Consider the following 19,230-nt stretch of genomic DNA (forward strand, 5'->3'; position numbering starts at 1 on the left):
TGCATCAGTTGCATACATGTTACAATGTTAGTATTTAATTAAAATTTAAGTCTAGCTTGAATAATTTTCCCAATAAACACTCACAAGAAAAAAAAGTAAAATAATAAAATCAAAGATCTTACATAAGTTAAAATTAAATTATATATATACCTATATATTTTCAACTTTTCCAGAAATAATTTTATTTAAGTTTTTCCCATAAGTTATAATTACTGTAGAACTTACTTTTAATTTATAAGAAAATGAATTATTTTATTTCTTTATTTTACCTTCTTCTTTTTTAATCATAACAATGATGAAGTATTTGTCCACTTGTTGATGACTAACACCACCGGAAACATCACTAAAAGTGAAGTCTTCCTTTTCTATTATTAAATACTTTCTTCCTTACAAATAAATACTCTCCTTATTTCAAAATTATTGGTCTTTTATTTCATTTTGCAAAATTTATTTCATGAATTTCCATATCAAATTATTAGAACTTATTTGTTTTCTATTTCTAAGAAAATAAATTTATTTTGAAAAAAATATCAAACTAATTTCAATATATTTGTTTAAGCTTAAATAAAATAGAATTAGAAACTACTTTTCTGATTATTTAAAAAATTATGTCGAGCACCTTTTGAAATAAAAAACTTCTATTTTCATAAAATCTCTGAAAAGTAAATTAATTTTTAATACCTTCTTAAAAAAAATTAAATTTAAACAAATTGATCCTTAATATTTCTTTTTAATTTAATTATCTATGATCAATTAAAGGAGAATTACTTTCTTTATTTTTTTTTATTCTTTACTGGAGGAGAGAAGCACTCCGTATCTCTTTACAAAAAGATTTAGAAGTAAAAAAAAAAATTATATAAGAATAGTGAATAATTATTAAGTGAGAGTAATAAGAGTTTAGGAACTGATAAATAATAAAATTATCTAAAATTTGGGAACACCAGAAAAAGATATATATTATTATGGGATAACAAGTTTAATGAAATATTTACATTTCATCATTAAAATAATATTGTGTCTATTAAATTAAATTTTAAACATCTCTGTATAAATTGAATTAAGTATCCGTGTAATTGCTAGTTATTATATATTTTTGAAATCAATGATTTTATCGTTTAGTCTTTACAACTGCCAAACAAAGCTTTACATGGATTAAATTTCACTATATCGAATCCTCTTTTTAAAAAGCATTCGAGTCCATATCTTTGCTTGGTTTGATTTGATGCTTTAGAGTTTAGACCTTTTGTTCTAAAAGCTTTGTATACTTACAAGTGATTTGGTAATCCCACTCAAACTTGATGTTCCGATAATTAAGGAATCAAGAGTACATAACAATTTCTAATGGACAATGGTGCAATTAGTTTCTTATCAATATCCATTTACACTAATACTAATTAAGCAGGATCAAAAGGAGCCATCATTTGAAATGTATTAGTTGATCTCAGTAAATTTGTGAGCCTGTCGGCACTTATCGTACGTGTTTCTGGTCAAAATGCGAGATATTCCGATTCAGGTAAGTCACAAAAAAGTAGCTATTTTTATTATTATTTTATTAATATAAGCTTTTAGATTAATTTTAGCTAATAAAATAAAAATGTTTAAATATTTTTCCACTTTTAATTATTTAAAATCGGTTGTAATAATTAATGTTAAAAAATCAGCATCATTATGATTATTATTATAATTATTGATACATTATTTGTAATGCTAGTAGTTTTTTATTCGTTTTCCCCCCATATCATCATTATGCTGCTATCTTACTAGTCGGCACCACCTTCCAGAATTGCTGACCTTGGATCAACTACAATTTATGAAGCTAACCATCCACGGATTTTCATGAATAATTAATCCGCAGACAGCAGGTCTGGAGATAAGTTATAAGCATGACAAGATAGGAAAAAAAACACTAATTATGATATTAGTGCTAACTAACTATATAAACTCCCTCTCCCAGTTCCATTAATTGCTTTACCTTTACGATCGAATTGATCAGTAAAATTGAATTCAATAAAACTTGATTTACCCTCACAGACTTAATTAGGCATCACTGTTATCCAAGCAGGTGTTTCAAATTATTGCCTCATATTATGTCATATCCCAATTCCTAATACAGAGACTACACTTAGCAGAAGCAGCATATACATGTGATTTTATTTACACACACACACACACATATATATATATATATATATATATATATATATCAAATGTCTGGTCCACGAAAGTCCATAAAACACAAAAACAAGGACAATAATCCCAATATTACAAGTTATAGTTGATTGCCTCAATGGCCAATAATCATTCTCAAATCTGCTCACTATTTTCTTCACTGGGAGACATGGCATTGGCATCCACTACAGAATAGACTCCTCACCCATGTTATTATCTGAAAATTCCAAGCAAGTCTTTCTAACTTTTATAATGTCATAAATATCAAGGAATTTTTTTCAAGAATGGGGACCATTTTTTTTCAAAAAAGAAGAGAAGAAAAGTCGATAGCTAATTGTTTGATTGACCTTTTTAATTTTTCTTATATAATTTATTTCTACACATGTGCGATCATTGCCTTTTATATTTGAGTTAATTAAACAAAGCCAACGATAATAATACAATAAAATAGCTAATCTTAGGTCAAAATAATCCACACCCACAATTTCGCACCAACTGCAACAAGGTGGGAACAGTAGTACTCTTGGGCGAATCGTTTTCGGGCAAACGACAATTGGGGTCCTCAAAACAACGTCATTTTCTAAAAACGCTACATTCTCGCTTTCACGTTCATTCGATCGTTAAAAAAAAAGAAAGAAAAAAGAACGAGGTTAACGGTAGCAAAAATTAAATAATTTCTGTTATGGACCAATATCATACCCACTTGCTTCGTCTTAAGAGCACGTACATGCGGAGTTTACGCTTCAACCGCCGGTGGGACCCAGCACAAAAGGACAAAAGGGACAATAAGGCCATGACAGTTATTCCGTTGAATGGACTCCAGCGTTGCACTATAAAAGAACCCAAAAGCCATTAACGGTCTCATAAAATAAAACCGCCTGTCGGCGACATATCCGAATCACTGAAAATGCAGTGCCAGCGCTTCTCCGCCGTGCTTTTTCTAAGCTTATGCTTTAGAATTGCGCAAGTATACGCGCACGGGGATTCTGATCTGGACGAACATTGGTACACCGGAACCGCCACGTGGTACGGCGACCCCGAAGGCAACGGTAGCAACGGTAAGGACTAAATTAGATTAAACACAGACTCGGCGAGTTGATTATTATTATGTAGGTGAATGTTAATGTAGATTGATGAGCACGTTAACGTTCAGGAGGGGCATGTGGGTATGGTACGTTGGTGGACGTGAAGCCTTTGAAGGGAAGGGTGGCAGCAGTGGGGCCAGTGCTGTTTAAGAAGGGTGAAGGTTGTGGTGCTTGCTATAAGGTCAAGTGTTTGGACCGTAGCATTTGTTCCAAACGGGCAGTGACGGTTATAATAACCGATGAGTGCCCGGGCTGTCGGACTGACCGAACGCACTTCGACCTCAGTGGCTCTGCCTTTGGCCGCATGGCGCTTTCGGGTGAAAACGTTAAGCTCAGAAACCGAGGTGAAATCCCAATCCTTTATCGAAGGTACTCATAACATCATAATGTCTACATTTTTTTCTCTCTCTTTTTCGGCTTAACCTAGTTTGATTGTATTTTTGGCAGAGCATCATGCAAGTATGGTGGCAAAAACATTGTCTTCCATGTCAATGAAGGTTCCACACCTTTTTGGCTATCTCTTCAGGTGGAGTTTCAAAATGGAGATGGGGTGATTGGCTCCATGCATATACAACAGGTACGCTTTCTCTCTTCTGTTTTGTTCATATTTTACTTGACATCATTTTTAACTATACATTTATTCCTTAAAATCTCAATTTCCAACCATTTACCGTCATTCACATCTAGCTAGAATAATATATACTATTACTAGAATAGCAAAATGAAGAAAGATAGTTGAACCCCATAAGAGTGAGAGAGAAGAAACCTTCAACTTCTGGTGTCCATAAAATCATTTACAACTACTGGTAGTAGCATCTGATGTCTACAAGAACGTGATGAGATACTCTATATATTTTAATATTTCATATATAGCTAGAACGTACAGATGCTTTACTTAATTAAAGTGCAACACATAGTAAACTAGTAATAATCTCTGGGGCCCAAGGAACTGTCATACTCATACCATCAAACTGATTGCGTACATTAGGTGAAGCTAATAAATTATCCATCGATTTCAAATTTAAAATTGTGGAAATGTAGTTACATTAAAAATTAAGATGAAAGCATGGACATGTATGGTTAGGACATGATTCGGTGGACAATTCCAATTCCAATTCCAATTCCAAATGTTGTGGATGTCTTTTTAGATCACGTGCCGGTGCTATGCAGTTCCATCTTTTGTACTTTACATTGGAATCATTGGATTATATGCCCAAGGTTGTAATCCATTTCTACCCTATTAAAAATACACTATCCAAAGTGTTATCCTCACATCATGGTCACCATTGGCATCCAATGTTCCTCTTGTGGTACCCTTTTCCTATATCTTTTGAACTAGAAGCCTGTGACATGGAAACTGTAAAGAAAATTCCTTTCCCAATTTCTCCCCCACAATAAATAATATCTTCTAGGTAGGTCATAGGTGCATGACTTAGATCAACCCAATTTGGATTTAACTTGCATTGCATTATTATTCTTATGATACCGTTACAACATGTTACATGTACACTATTTTTCCTTTTTCTCTCTGTAAAATTTCTGTGTCATAATAAAATATACAACAAGCATATACGTTATACAAATATAATTTCTCTTCCAATTTCATATAGACAAATGGAGAAAACTTGGATACAATTAGTTATATTTGGTTGTGTTTTTCTCTAATTAGAATTGAAGTTTTGAATAAACAATCTGCATACTTGTTTAATGTAAACTTTTATTACATGTATTAGTGAGATGAAACTTTATGTAAGTTTTGTACAATACAAATTCAACAAAAGGAATAATGAGATTGATTTTCTTTTATTGTGATTGGATATTGGTATTTGCAGGCAGGGTCGAGTGAGTGGCTGCAGATGAAGCGTGAATGGGGTGCAAATTGGTGCATCATTAAGGGGCCATTAAAAGGACCTTTCTCTGTTAAGCTAAGCACATCCACAGGGAAAAGCCTCATTGCCAAAGATGTTATTCCAAGCAATTGGGCTCCAAAAGCCAGTTATACTTCTCGCTTAAATTTCCTGTCTTAACACAGGGTTTGCCAACTGAACAATCACCAAGGCCCTTCTTCGCAAAGGGAGTAATTAATAAAGCACTTATTACAAAGTTGAAGTTGCTCAAGTTCCATAATACAGAGAGTCAAACTACTTGGCCTTCGTGTCTTAGTGTTTTTTAATAAGAAAGAAAAGTAGCCGTTGAGTGCACAAGGCTATCCAATGGTGTTTCCTTTTCTTAGTTTTATTCTTTTGTTTTTGTATACCTATAAATTTGTCATTTTTGTGGTGTGCAACTGTTTGCACCAGAAGTCATGGTATTATTGGTAGCCCTCTCCAAACAGGAGAGAGCCTGTAGTGTATCTGATAGGGAAGCATACACAGCAACAGAAAACAGAAACAAAGAAGCAGAACCAGAGGTGCAAATAGTGAAGCCCAAAAGAAAGATTAAGAAACCAGCATACCTCAGGGATTTGGTTTAGAAGATTAGCTGTGCTAGGAACAGGATCTTGCTAGGAATAAAAGTTGTCTGTTATCAGGGGACATCCCTAACAGATTTGGGCATTTTGTAATATTCCTGTAATCACAAAGAGACAAATCCTGCTAGTAAGGAATCATTATAGATAGCCATGTAATAAAGCAAGTGGAAATCAATGAGAAATATAGAATTCCTCTCCTTCTTCGTTCTTCTTCTTCTTGGAGGAGCTGACCCTCGAAGCCAGCTCTATTAGTTACTATCAGTATCAGTATCGTAGAATGTGTGTACTGTGCCCAGTGGGCTTTAAATTGAATGAATATATATATATATATATATATATATATATATATATATATATATATATATATATATATATATATATATATATATATGTTAGAACCAGTGAATATTGTTTACTATTTTACTCACTACAATTTTACTTCCCTGTTAATATAGTACTATTTGGGATGAACCTGGCATTGTGGTCCTCATAATGTGTTGTCTAAATTGAAATATCGTTAATAAATATTTAAATCTTTAGATATTAAAAAACAACATTGCAAGATAATTTATTGATAAAATAATTTGCTTATATTGCTGATGAATTAAAGTCATAAATACCATTTTAGGCAAGCAAAACAAAAAACCCCAAGTAATAGAATACTATTTTTTACTATTAGAAGAGAAACTCTAAACAGAGTTTCTCAATCTAATTACAAATAAGAGTAATATAAGTTTGCGTTAGTATAGGCTAGCGGAGCAACAATGGTTGCTTAAGATGAAGTAATATTTCTAGTTGTTTTTTTTACTTATTGTTATAGATTGTTATGCTACAAAATATGGACTTTCAACTAATTATGGTAGTTGGTGCAATTTTCCAAGAGAATATTTTGAGATGTCAGAAGCTGCATTTGTTGAAATTGCCATGAGAAAATATGATATGGTTCCATTTCAATATAGAAGGTACTGGACGAAACCATGTTTTTAATGTTTAAACTTTTGGCTAATATAACTAATTTTATGGGAAAATTCTCAATGTGAATATTGTGCTAAATAAAGGGTCAAGGGAAGTGGTGGTTTGGAATTCATGATGAGTTCAGTAATCACTTTTATCAAGTTTTCATTACCAATGCTGAGTTTGATGGCGAAGTGGTTGTTGTGAAAGTGAAGGAATTTGACATGGATATACCTATGGTAAGGAATTGGGGGCAAAACTAGCACTTCAATGTGAACCTTCAATGACAGTCTCTATCCTTTGAGGTAACAATCAACAGTGAAAAAACACTTATATTTTATAGTGTGGCCTTTGATAACTGGCATTTTGGACAAACATTTGAAGGAATTAAAATAGTTCTACAATGAGAAGGTTCGTCATTCTTGATGCTATACGTTTTAAGCAACTTAAATATTTGAATTGTTGTAATTTATGACTTTTGCATATACTTGGTTTTTAGTGAACAAAGCGACATCGTTCAATTCAAGTAGCTGACATAACTTACTAGGAAAAGGCTTTTGTTGTTATAAATGTGATTTGTGAAGTAAATGATGCGATCACTAACTACTATATTTGCTTATGAATCAAGAATTCGTGATCAAACTTGGCTTAGTTGCATACATGACGAAGATAGTAAATTATAGAAATTGTAAAATGAACTCAGAATTCCATAGTTTGACTAATTCAAGGATAGTGTTTAACTTTTAACGGTTTATACAAGAACAAACTCGTTTAGGATTCTTAAATGTGTGGTCAAACCAATTATATCTTATATGTTCTTTTCTAGTTGATTTTAATTAGTTAAAACTTATCAAAAGTAACTTGATCACCAATTAAATAAAGTTAAATGAGCAATTGAAATGAAATAGACTATAATTTTCAATCCCACTAGATCTAAGTGCACCACTTTGTGGTATCATCTGTTAGCTTGATAAAAATTTGCACTAGGAAGTAAGAACCAGTGAATCTACACAAACATCTTCTAAATGCTTTTTGTTTTTCTTGCAACAATATTTCATATTGCTCGAGCTATAAAAAAAGCTTGTAAATAGTTAGCCTAGCCATTTTTATAGCTTTGGGACCTCAATTATATACTTCAAGGTTGATATGAACAAAACAAAAGCCTTTGAATTAGCAAAAGCAAAGTTAAGTATACTTGTTACAGAGAGAAAAACCATATGCAAAGAGAAAACAATTCTAGAAAAATTATACTTTAATTAGAAGTATTAATGTAAGATGGCACCAAAAGATCTGCATCTAAAACCTACAATTCTAGGATAATAGTTTGGATTAAAGCTCTCCACTGGGCATTCTGCAAAGCCTAACGTATCTTCATTTGGCCACCACTTATTCTCCATCAATATAGCAACAAAAATTAGCAAGATCAAAGGAATACAAAATATATTTAAAAAGAATTGCTATAAAAAACAGTAATGTCTTCATCACTAAGCAGCTTTTGGTTCAGAACTAGCTACTTGCTCACCCTCAACAATAGCAGGATCTTGTGGTTCACCATTAGCAGCAACATCTTTTGCAGGGGAAGAAGGTTTATTTTCTACAACACCTGTTGTTGCAGTTGGTGTTGAGCTTTTCACATCTTTATCATCCTTCCCTTCCTTTGCATTTTTGTTATCTTTGCCATCTTTGCCTTCTTTTGCATCTTTCTCTTCTTTGGGTGGGGGAGGCATCATATGAGAAGGGGGGTTCTGTTTAAGCTTCAAAATCATTTGGCGCATTCTTGCAAGATCAGTGGGTTTTCCCGGCTTTGGACCTTGAATAACATGAACAGAAGGCTTATTCTCACCTTCTTTCTTCCCTCTTCTCTTCTCGATATTAGGAACCTCGCGAGGAATTATCTCAGCTATTGCTTTCCAGTAATGGTTGTGAGCTTCTTTGTGAAATTTCTCTTGGTTGGCCAAGTGTATCTACACATACACTCATTCTTTTTATTTGTATACAAACAAAGAAGTATGATAAGGCTCAATGAATACATGGTTCATAAAATTGAATAGAGGAATAACAACGTGAGTAATTTACTTAACTGTGGCAAATAGGGAATGAACTTTACTAGCTCTGGCTCTCAAGTAAAGTTCATTCCCTATACTCTTTTCTCTATGCAAATACGAAAGTATGACAATGCTCGTTGAATGCATGGTTTACAAAATGGACTAAAGGAATTATAATATAGGGAGTTACTTAAGGAATTAAATTATAGCATAGGAAGTATATTTCTACCTTTTCTCTTTCCCTATTGTTCTCTTTGTTTTTCTCACAGTTGACCTTTCTTTTCTCATAGAAAGCTTCCTTATACTCTTCAGCTTCCTTTATAATCTGATTCCGCATCTCTTTCTCTCTTGTCTCTTTTTCCTCAAGATGAATGGCATTTAGACTGCATCAACGGAAGTCATGAAAATTATAATATCAGAAAAGCAAATGTAATATTATATGTATAACCAACAAAGAAACACGCCTATACTCACACACGAACAAGAAAATAATACTTTTCTCACCACCACAAAAATCAAGATCCATTTAATACTTCAAAGGCATAATACTATAATGAGTTACATAAAGGGAACATTTATTACAACACAAGATTACTAAACCTATACAATTTTTTTTGCAATTCAAAGAACAATTAAACATCTACATCACTCTTTCAATTTTCAACACAATCTAATCCACAAAAGAGAAAAGCTCAATAAAAAAAATATTAAAGAAGAATTAAATAGATCAACTATGGAACAAGTTCCTTGTCATGGGAAAAAAATTCCAAAACAAACCCAAAACATGCTCACCTTTCTGGCAATAAAAAAACATGAAATCTAAAAATATTGTAAATGAGAAAAAGAAAATGTTGCATGCACACTTTTTTTTTTTTCCTGGTTCAAATATCACAAGTGTTTCTCAACATATTGGATCAAGAGACTAATCAAGATAGAAGAAGTAGAATATGGGTTTCCCATTAAATAGATCATTTTTCACCACCACCATGGCTTACCTTGCTGACATGTAAAATAGTATAAAAGAAAAACATTTGAAATGAAACTAAATCTGACCGTCGCCATTCACGTCTAGCACGGCCTTCCTCTTGCATTTGAGATGGGTCGGGGAGCATTGGACCGTCGGAGGAGAAGGTCGTGTCATCAGCGGCAGCTGGTTCGAAGGGGGAAACGAAGTCGGGGTTGGGGGTGGAAATGCCGAAGCCATAAACAGGAGGAGAATGTGCGTTATCGCTGAAGTTGTTGTTGTTTGGATCCACGTTGTTGAATTGAGGATGTTGGTCATCGTAATCATAATGCTGATGAGACTCGTAGCCCATGCCCATGTCCGTGTAGCTGTTGTCATCCTCGAAGGGTCCCCTTGTCGGCGATTGATGTGATTGTTCCTCGAACGAGTCGAACGACGCCATTTCTGATGGATGCTTCTCTCCAACGTTGCCTTCGGATCACAAATCACTACCAAACTCAGAAAATGTTGGAGTTGCCTCCCGTCCAACGTTATATCATGGGTGCAGTTTTGTTCTTTCACCTCTATTTTTTTTTTTTTTATATTTCTTATATAAATATTTTTTCCAATGAAAATTAATGTGTAAACTACGTGTTGCAGTACAAATAAAAAAAGTTAATGCTTTTGAAAATATAAATTATTTTTAGTTTCTTACGCGGTACACTTGGTTTTTTTTGCTAATAATTTTTCTAGTGAACTCTGTGGAAGGCCTATTATTATGTAGGCCCAATCCATTTCACCATGCATGAAAAATAAAAAAGGTTAACAATCATGGTAAACCAATTAGCTTCAACTTGCTTGCATTGCCCATTTTTTTACCTCCACTTCCATTACACAACTTGTGCTTTCGTTATTGTTAAGTTGCCACGCAGTTAGGCACTGTGTTAACCTATGACTGGATATGGACATGTGTTATAGGTTAATTAGTGAACTATTTAAAATTTGTTCGATTACAAAGCATGTTAAAACATATATATATTTTTATCTCTTACTAATGTGTTAGTTCAATTTATATGTGATTTTTAACTATAATATAAGCTTATTATAGCAAATTTCATATGTTTTGCATGTAATTTAACATTTAACCTTAGCATAATTTAACACTATTTCTCCTTTGTTGATATTTTATATCTTTTGGCAAAGTCTTATATAAATATGTTTTTCTTATTATAAGTTTTAACACATGATTACATGAATTAACGATTATGTTTTATATACATGAGTGAACTATATTCTTCAGTCTTGCACATTATATGTTTTAGTATTTAAAATTTAAATGTGTAGGTATATTATTGGTAATATTAAATTTACATGCATTTTATTTGAAGACAAATGCTGACCTGTATTGTTGAGACATTAATTAAAAAACTAAAATATGAATTAAACTGATGCATTGAATAGTTCTTTAACCAACACCTTGATTATCCAGACCTTAATTTGAATCAGAATAATGGATTTGTATTAAAGTTTTGTGAAGGAAAAATGATTAGCAAAATTGTGAGACATAAAATGACAACTTTAAACAATGAAATGCATTAATAAGAATTTAATGAATAATTGAAAGGAGAGAACTTTCTCATTCTTAACGATCTTATTAAGTTCGAATAATATTGTCTACCATAACTGTTATGCTTTAGGAGGATTCCTAATTAATCATCTCATATTTTTACATTCTACTATTGAATTTTTTTCTTTCATAAAAAACTCAAGCGTCTGGTTTTCTTAACCAAATAAATAAGAAATTCATAGTTTGAGATATTGAGTATTTGTATTCTACTCTGAAAAAAAGTGAAAATAAAATATTTTGTTGAAGTAGTGTATCTTCAGTTTTAATAATTAATGTTTTGTGGTATTCATATACTAATTGCTTGTGAATTATAGTGATACTTTCGAGGTTTTTTTTAATAAAAAAATCAGCATTAATAACATTTATTAATGAGCTGCACAAGATTTTTTTTTTCAAGATTTTTTTTAAATCAGCAATAATATCTATCCAAAATAAGTGACAAATGTTTCAGAATAAATCTCGAATTTGATTCTTCACTTATTATCATCCGTTGGTATCCGTTTGAAAAATACTCACTAGTATCTATGAATGATGGATACTTAAAAAAAAAAAATTAAAAAAAAAGTGATTTTCAACATCAAGTAAAATTAATGAATTGAAAACCTTTTTGAAGAGTAAAAAAGAAATATTAATACAACAAAATTAAATATAAAATAAGTATCTCTTAAATATAAATAAATATAAATCCAAAGTACAAATAAAATTATAATATCTTTGAAGCATAAGTTCAAAGAAAAATATAAGTTCAAATAATTTGAAAATACATAATATATATAAAAAACTTTTATAACTTTACGAGTATTGAATATTCACGGATAAAATCCTATGATCGATATCCATATCTTTTTTCATTAATCAGCACGTAAAAAAATACCTATAGATATATACAAGATACCCATTTAAAATATCCATGAATTTTTTTCCACCCTTGTATATAAGAGAAATTTTAGGAAAAGTTAAAAAAAGAAACACATGATAAGAGAGAAGAGTGTGAAGTATACCATTTCATGTGAAAAGAATATTCAAATGAATATAAGAAAGAGTAGCACAATGAGAAGGCAAGTAAACTTATACATTTATATATACACGAGGAGATGTGCAAAAATTGATAATATGATAATAAAATGTGAAAAAACTTAAATAGTAAAATTTGATTTATTTTATGTGAGAATTGTAATAATAATATTTGAAACAAAAAGATATAATCATCCTACATGACGTGACTCACAAATCACAATACCATAGGTATACAGAGACTACCTGAAAAAATAGAATTAGAGAGTTGAATAAGATTTATTTAAGCTTTAAAGTGAGTAATATAGTTGAAGTAAAAGAATAATGATGACATAAATCAACTTGGTGAAAAAAATAGATGAAATATATTCTAAATTTGTTATACTGCTTGCAAACTAAAAAGACTACAATTTGCCAAACTTGTATGTGCTTTGAGCTGAATCAATTTTCATTTTATTATAAAAATTAATAATTTTATAATGTAAGATATATTTGAAGAGAAAATACATTATCAATAAGAATAATTGATTATTTGAAGATCGTTAACCCAATACAGATTTATCGTTGAGACACAACCATGGTGTTCATCGTGTCACCCAATCACAAAACCTTCTCCATAGACATAAACCCTAACACCACCACCCTCCATCTCCTCAAACTCGCTATCCAACACATCCTAACCCTTCCAATCTCCCACCAGCGCCTCTTCCTCTCCCACAGTCGCCGATTATCCGCCGACAATGACGGTTCCGACGATTCCCTTCTCATCTCCGATCTCGGCGTCGGACCCTACTCAACCCTAACCCTCCACGTTCCCTTCCTCGGCGGCACCAACCCCCCTGCGGTCCCCAAACCCCGCTTCGACTTCCTCAACTCCAAGCCGCCTCCGAATTATGTCGCCGGTCTCGGCCGTGGAGCCACCGGATTCACCACACGGTCCGATATCGGTCCCGCCCGCGCCGCTCCCGACCTCCCTGACCGCTCCGCCACCACCATTGGCGGAACCTCCGGCGCCGGACGTGGCCGCGGGAAGCCCGGGGAGGACGAGGACGACGACGATGGGGAAGACAAAGGCTACGACGAGAATCAGAAGTTTGATGAATTCGAAGGGAACGATGTTGGGTTATTCGCTTCAGCGGAATATGATGAAGATGACAAAGAAGCAGATGCGGTTTGGGAAGCAGTCGATAAGAGAATGGATTCTAGGAGGAAGGATAGGAGGGAAGCGAGGTTGAAGCAGGAGATTGAGAAATACCGTGCTTCGAACCCTAAAATCACTGAGCAATTCGCTGATTTGAAGAGAAGATTGTATACTCTTTCCCCTGATGATTGGCAGAGTCTTGAGAAGTTCGAGAGTGGGGGGTATTCGTCGAGGAACAAGAAGAAGAGGTTTGAGAGTTTTGTGCCTGTGCCTGATACTCTTTTGGAGAAGGCAAGGCAGGAACAAGAGCACGTGACAGCGTTGGATCCTAAGAGTAGGGCTGCTAATGGGACTGAGACTCCTTGGGCACAGACCCCGGTTACTGATTTGACTGCTGTTGGTGAGGGTAGAGGGACTGTGTTGTCTTTGAAGTTGGATAGGTTGTCGGATTCGGTTTCTGGGATGACTAATGTGGATCCTAAAGGGTACTTGACTGTGCTTAATAGTATGAAGATTACCAGTGATGCTGAGATTTCGGATTTCAAGAAGGCTAGGTTGCTTCTCAAGAGTGTCACGCAGACGAATCCAAAGCACCCTCCGGGTTGGATTGCGGCTGCGAGGCTGGAGGAGTTGGCGGGGAAGCTTCAAGCGGCAAGGCAGTTGATACAGAAAGGGTGTGAGGAGTGTCCCAAGAATGAGGATGTGTGGCTGGAGGCTTGTAGGCTGGCGAATCCGGATGAGGCAAAGGCAGTGATTGCACGGGGTGTTAAGTCCATTCCTAATTCGGTGAAGCTGTGGATGCAGGCTTCAAAGTTGGAGAATGATGATGCAAATAAGAGCAGGGTTTTGAGGAAGGGGTTGGAGCACATTCCTGATTCTGTTAGGCTGTGGAAGGCTGTTGTGGAGCTTGCTAATGAGGAGGATGCTAGGCTTTTGCTTCACAGGGCTGTGGAGTGTTGTCCTTTGCATGTTGAACTGTGGCTTGCACTTGCGCGGTTGGAGACTTATGACAATGCTAAAAAGGTTCTTAATAGGGCGAGGGAGAGGCTGTCCAAGGAGCCGGCTATATGGATAACTGCTGCCAAGTTGGAGGAAGCTAATGGGAATACTTCCATGGTTGGCAAGATCATTGAGAGGGGTATAAGGGCTTTGCAGAGAGAAGGTGTGGTGATTGATAGGGAAGCTTGGATGAAGGAAGCAGAGGCAGCCGAGCGTGCTGGGTCCATTGTAACTTGCCAAGCAATAATTCATAATACTATTGGGGTTGGAGTTGAAGAAGAAGATAGGAAGAGGACATGGGTTGCTGATGCGGAGGAATGTAAGAAAAGAGGTTCTATTGAGACTGCCAGAGCTATATATGCTCATGCCTTGACTGTCTTCTTAACTAAGAAGAGCATATGGATCAAAGCAGCACAGCTGGAAAAGAGTCATGGTACCAGAGAATCTCTTGATGCATTACTTCGTAAAGCAGTTACCTACAGACCACAGGCTGAAGTTCTTTGGCTTATGGGTGCCAAAGAGAAGTGGCTTGCTGGAGATGTGCCCGCAGCTCGAGCTATCCTCCAAGAAGCTTATGCTGCCATTCCCAATTCCGAGGAAATATGGCTTGCTGCTTTCAAGCTAGAATTTGAAAACCATGAACCTGAGAGAGCTAGGATGCTGTTGGCTAAAGCCAGAGAGAGAGGAGGTACAGAAAGAGTCTGGATGAAATCAGCAATTGTGGAGAGAGAACTGGGGAACATTGAAGAGGAGAGGAGATTGTTAGATGAAGGTCTGAAGCAATTCCCTTCATTCTTTAAATTGTGGTTGATGCTTGGCCAGCTTGAGGAACAGCTTGCTGAGAATGAAAAGCGGCTTGATCGCATGAATGCAGCTAAGAAGGTCTATGAAGCTGGATTGAGAAACTGTCCTAATTGTGTACCACTTTGGCTCTCTCTTGCTAATCTTGAAGAGGAGATGAATGGACTGAGTAAAGAACGTGCAGTTCTCACAATGGCTCGCAAGAAGAATCCTCAAAACCCTGAACTCTGGCTTGCTGCTGTTAGAGCGGAATTGAAGCATGGATATAAGAAAGAAGCTGATATTTTGATGGCAAAAGCATTGCAGGAGTGTCCTAACAGTGGTATTCTGTGGGCAGCATCGATTGAGATGGTTCCTCGCCCCCAACGTAAAACCAAGAGCGCGGATGCCATCAAGAAATGTGACCATGATCCCCATGTTATTGCTGCTGTGGCCAAATTATTCTGGCATGATAGGAAGGTGGACAAAGCCAGGACTTGGTTGAGTAGGGCTGTGACACTAGCTCCTGATATTGGGGATTTTTGGGCATTGCTATACAAATTTGAACTGCAGCATGGAACTGAGGAGAACCAGAAGGATGTACTGAAGAGATGTATTGCTGCTGAACCAAAACATGGAGAGAAATGGCAAGCAATCTCAAAGGCTGTTGAGAATTCTCATCAACCAACCGAATCCATCTTGAAGAAAGTAGTGGTTGCACTTGGGAAAGAAGAGAATGCGGCTGAGAATAATAAACATTGATTTGCCAAGTTTCAGCTGTGTCATAAATGATTAGTTTTGAAGAGAACTTTGAACATTATTGAATGTCTCTTGTAGAATATTGAAGGAACTTGTATATTAGTTTGATCCATGTTTCTTTCATTTGCTTTTTTTTTTCTTTCATCTGCAACTTCTGTATTTTTGTGTATTAGTCTTCTGTCATCTAACCATTCTCTTGATTTTCTACTTTATTGCATATGTTCACACCTATTTAAAAATGCTTGTACTGAGTATTATTCAAGTATCTTCTGTAGGCATCTTTGTATAGGCAACTCTGTGAGTTCAGACTATTTTAGGATACTAAAGAATCTCAAACTCAAAGCTGGTTATTTAAAGTTGTCCTTCATTTATTTTGATGCTAATTTCATGAAATTCCATATACTGGTATTAGATCTCAAGCTTCATTAGGATTGTTTGAAGATGGGTTGTATACTTAGATCTCGAGCTTCATTAGGATTGTTTAACAGTGACCAAAGATGGTGATTATACATACAGTGACCAACTGACTTAGGTAATCAGATTATGATTGATAAACAATTTCTGCAGATTGATGGACGCTCGGCATGTGATGGAGGATGAAGCTGTTTAAGAACAACTTTAGGCAACCAAGTACGATCCATGCACTAAGGCAATGGGATTGGCACAAAATCTAGTTATATAATATTAGCTGTTTGACTTTTATAGTCAGCGTCGCTGGTCATCAATGAGATGATTGATCATTAATGTTGAGGATAGAGCAAAAGCAATTCTATACGAATTACATAGTATTTATCAAAATGTCTGTAGAGTGTAGATCAAAGTTCTATCGAATAAGTACTCATTCAAGTTACTTATTGCCTTATTTGGAAATAAGTGATTCCTTAAAAATCATCCCGCCACAGAGAGTTGCTTCTTATACAATATTGCATCCTACTCTGAGCTTCAGATCAGACAATCAAATGCTTTGTTTGTTAAGGAATTCAATGATGAGCTGGTTCACCTTCTCAGGAAATTGTTCATGCACAAAATGGCTTCCTTCTGGAATATATATGATTTCCAAGTCTGGCACAAAATGTTTCACTGCGCCACTTCGGATGTAGTCCTCCATTCCAAAACACTTGAAGACATAGTCTTTCTCACCCATGATCAGCAGTGCCGGAACTGTGATTTTAGGATCACTTATGCCACTATCCACTCCAAGAGTCCTGTGTGGATCATTAACTGAGATAATATTACTGAAGTACCCTAGACTTGAAAACTATTTTAGAGCATTGAAACAGAAGACTTCAACTTAAGAAACCTGGTTTAAGGAAAATGTCATGTCATGTCTCATATAAAAGAACCTTAGATACAATTATTTAGAATAAGATTTCAATTCTTGAGAATAACATGCCAATATTGAAATACAAGGAAAATGAATCCACTTTTTTAGATTTCTAGAAGAAGTACTGTACTGGGATTACCTGTATGGAACCTGCAATGCAAATCTGAAGCCAGATTTTTCGTATAGTGATGCATAGGTTGCCAGGTCTTCCTCAGAGAACCATGGTGGCAGGGGAGTAGTTGGGTCATACAAATCCATGATTTCCTGATTATCACCTGCTATTGGTATCTCACTTCCAGAGAAGAGTGTGTAGATGTTCCTTATAACTGACTTAACATCAAAGCGGCCAAAATCTGCTTCTGCCCTCCCAGGCTCCTGAATTTAGTTAATCATTAGTTCATTATTGACAAAGAGGGAGATGAAAATGATGGGAGAGAATTTACACCTGCCACTTAATAACGTAGGAGCCTTTTGGGAGGTTCTGAATAGCAGAGGGACCTGGAAGCATGAATGGAACACCTAACATTATGACTGAATCTACTTTGTCTGGATGGAGAGCGGCAACAATATACGCTGGAAAGGCACCAAAGTCCTTACCAACAAGCACAGCCTGTGACGCAAACAATTGAAATTGCACATACAATTAGTCTAAGTTTTCACTTGAATCAAAAGGGTGTTGTTTGATATAACCACATAAGTATGAGATAAATCAACCATGGTTTTAGTTTTCTATCTTGCTCTCTTTACTATGGGTCTGCTTATATTTGAAACAAGTTTTAATGGAACTAGCATGTAGACAAAGACAATGGCAAGATGCTCAGAATTGTATTGTATATGAATGTATTTTAATGGGTCTGCTTATATTTGAAACAAGTCTTAATTTCAGAATTGTCTATGAATGTATTATTCTATAATTCTTGAAACTCGTGTAGTTTGATAGATATGATAGATATTACTCAAATTGTATTGTATAGCACATGTTGTTGCATACCTTGGTAATGCTTAATGAATCCAACAGACCCACGACATCATCAACAAGGTCAAGTAAGTTTGCTTTTTCTGGCTCCGCAGGATGCTCAGAAAGTCCATAGCCTCTGAAATCAAAGGCAATAGCCCGGTAGCCAGCATTTGCTGCAGCAATCATCTGGTGCCTCCATGTATACCATATTTCTGGGAATCCATGTAAGAAAACCAGTGCCTTTTGACCTGCACCAACAGAATTATCACTAAAAAATGAAATTTGAGGAACCTAATCAATCAACAATGTTCTGATAAGGGTAGGGTGTTCAAGGAGTGACCACTTCCAATCTCAGCAACATGGAGCTTTAGTCCCTTAACTTCCACGTGACTGTGCTGGATGTTTTCCATCGAAGGAGTTTGGAGCAGGGTGTTTCACTGCAGAGTGTGTGAGAAAAGGGTGGGGAAATTATGATTTATGAGGGGAGAAAATGATAACGGACAAATGAAGAACCTTGCTCATGTTGTGTATGTGCAGATACAAACAAATGAGAAGATACTGTTATCTTATCAGTACCAAAAAAATTTAAATGGATATTCTCTTATGCCATTTGATTAACATACAAAGAAGTTATTTGTAATCTTGCAGAGTAAATTCATTTAAGATACTAGTTATCATGGTTGCAATTACACTTGTGGTATCCGTCACGAGGTTGCTTGTATGGTTTTTTTTTTTAGGCATGTTGCTTGTAAGGCTGTGAACTAGAAAACATGGATATGACCTGGGATGCACAATTTTTATTTGGGAAATCCTCAACAAATAAGGAAAAGATCATGGAATGGAAGAGATTTCGGAAAGTGAAAGAAATTACAAGTTTTTTAATATAAAGCGCAAAACATTCTCTTTTTGATAATAACAGAATACAAGCACTAAGATAAATAGATAGATAACCTTACAAGTAG

General features: G+C 35.1%; 4 protein-coding genes across 4 annotated transcripts; 2 read left to right on the forward strand and 2 right to left on the reverse strand.

Annotated features, from left to right (window-relative positions):
• Positions 1-3,076: 3,076 nt before the first annotated feature.
• On the forward strand, positions 3,077-5,281 carry EXPB9 (expansin-B3-like). Its single transcript, NM_001261432.1, has 4 exons — positions 3,077-3,227; positions 3,323-3,623; positions 3,702-3,831; positions 5,087-5,281. The coding sequence occupies exons 1-4, from the start codon at positions 3,077-3,079 to the stop codon at positions 5,279-5,281; spliced, it is 777 nt and encodes a 258-aa protein (NP_001248361.1).
• A 2,778-nt stretch (positions 5,282-8,059) lies between these two features.
• On the reverse strand, positions 8,060-10,390 carry LOC100808804 (clathrin light chain 1). The gene is made up of 3 exons (XM_006594791.4): positions 9,777-10,390; positions 8,953-9,106; positions 8,060-8,642 (listed from the first exon to the last, which is right to left on the reverse strand). The coding sequence occupies exons 1-3, from the start codon at positions 10,127-10,129 to the stop codon at positions 8,163-8,165; spliced, it is 987 nt and encodes a 328-aa protein (XP_006594854.2). The 5' UTR covers positions 10,130-10,390; the 3' UTR covers positions 8,060-8,162.
• Positions 10,391-12,740: 2,350 nt separating this feature from the next.
• LOC100783360 (protein STABILIZED1) lies at positions 12,741-16,109 on the forward strand. The gene has a single exon (XM_003543290.5). The coding sequence runs from the start codon at positions 12,885-12,887 to the stop codon at positions 15,987-15,989; it is 3,105 nt and encodes a 1,034-aa protein (XP_003543338.1). The 5' UTR covers positions 12,741-12,884; the 3' UTR covers positions 15,990-16,109.
• A 647-nt stretch (positions 16,110-16,756) lies between these two features.
• Positions 16,757-19,178, reverse strand: LOC100784428 (bifunctional epoxide hydrolase 2). The gene is made up of 5 exons (XM_014765961.3): positions 18,609-19,178; positions 18,302-18,516; positions 17,756-17,920; positions 17,450-17,685; positions 16,757-17,191 (listed from the first exon to the last, which is right to left on the reverse strand). The coding sequence occupies exons 1-5, from the start codon at positions 18,676-18,678 to the stop codon at positions 16,942-16,944; spliced, it is 936 nt and encodes a 311-aa protein (XP_014621447.1). The 5' UTR covers positions 18,679-19,178; the 3' UTR covers positions 16,757-16,941.
• Positions 19,179-19,230: the final 52 nt, after the last annotated feature.

Source organism: Glycine max, chromosome 13, assembly GCF_000004515.6.
Source record: "Glycine max cultivar Williams 82 chromosome 13, Glycine_max_v4.0, whole genome shotgun sequence".
In the NCBI taxonomy this organism is placed as follows: Eukaryota; Viridiplantae; Streptophyta; class Magnoliopsida; order Fabales; family Fabaceae; genus Glycine; species Glycine max.

Bases quoted from the DNA above. Each gene is read 5' to 3' on its own strand.
- LOC100808804 (XM_006594791.4), bottom strand. From the start codon at position 10,129: ATGGCGTCGTTCGACTCGTTCGAGGAACAATCACATCAATCGCCGACA. The intron at 9,107-9,776 runs GTCAGATTTAGT...CCGTTGATGCAG, and splicing joins GCTAGACGTGAATGGCGACG to TCTAAATGCCATTCATCTTG. The intron at 8,643-8,952 runs GTAGAAATATAC...GTGTATGTGTAG, and splicing joins ACAATAGGGAAAGAGAAAAG to ATACACTTGGCCAACCAAGA.
- LOC100783360 (XM_003543290.5), top strand. From the start codon at position 12,885: ATGGTGTTCATCGTGTCACCCAATCACAAAACCTTCTCCATAGACATA.
- LOC100784428 (XM_014765961.3), bottom strand. From the start codon at position 18,678: ATGGAAAACATCCAGCACAGTCACGTGGAAGTTAAGGGACTAAAGCTC. The intron at 17,921-18,301 runs GTATGCAACAAC...TTTGCGTCACAG, and splicing joins ATTCATTAAGCATTACCAAG to GCTGTGCTTGTTGGTAAGGA. The intron at 17,686-17,755 runs GTGTAAATTCTC...AACTAAATTCAG, and splicing joins CCTACGTTATTAAGTGGCAG to GAGCCTGGGAGGGCAGAAGC.
- EXPB9 (NM_001261432.1), top strand. From the start codon at position 3,077: ATGCAGTGCCAGCGCTTCTCCGCCGTGCTTTTTCTAAGCTTATGCTTT. The intron at 3,624-3,701 runs GTACTCATAACA...TATTTTTGGCAG, and splicing joins ATCCCAATCCTTTATCGAAG to AGCATCATGCAAGTATGGTG. The intron at 3,832-5,086 runs GTACGCTTTCTC...TGGTATTTGCAG, and splicing joins GCTCCATGCATATACAACAG to GCAGGGTCGAGTGAGTGGCT.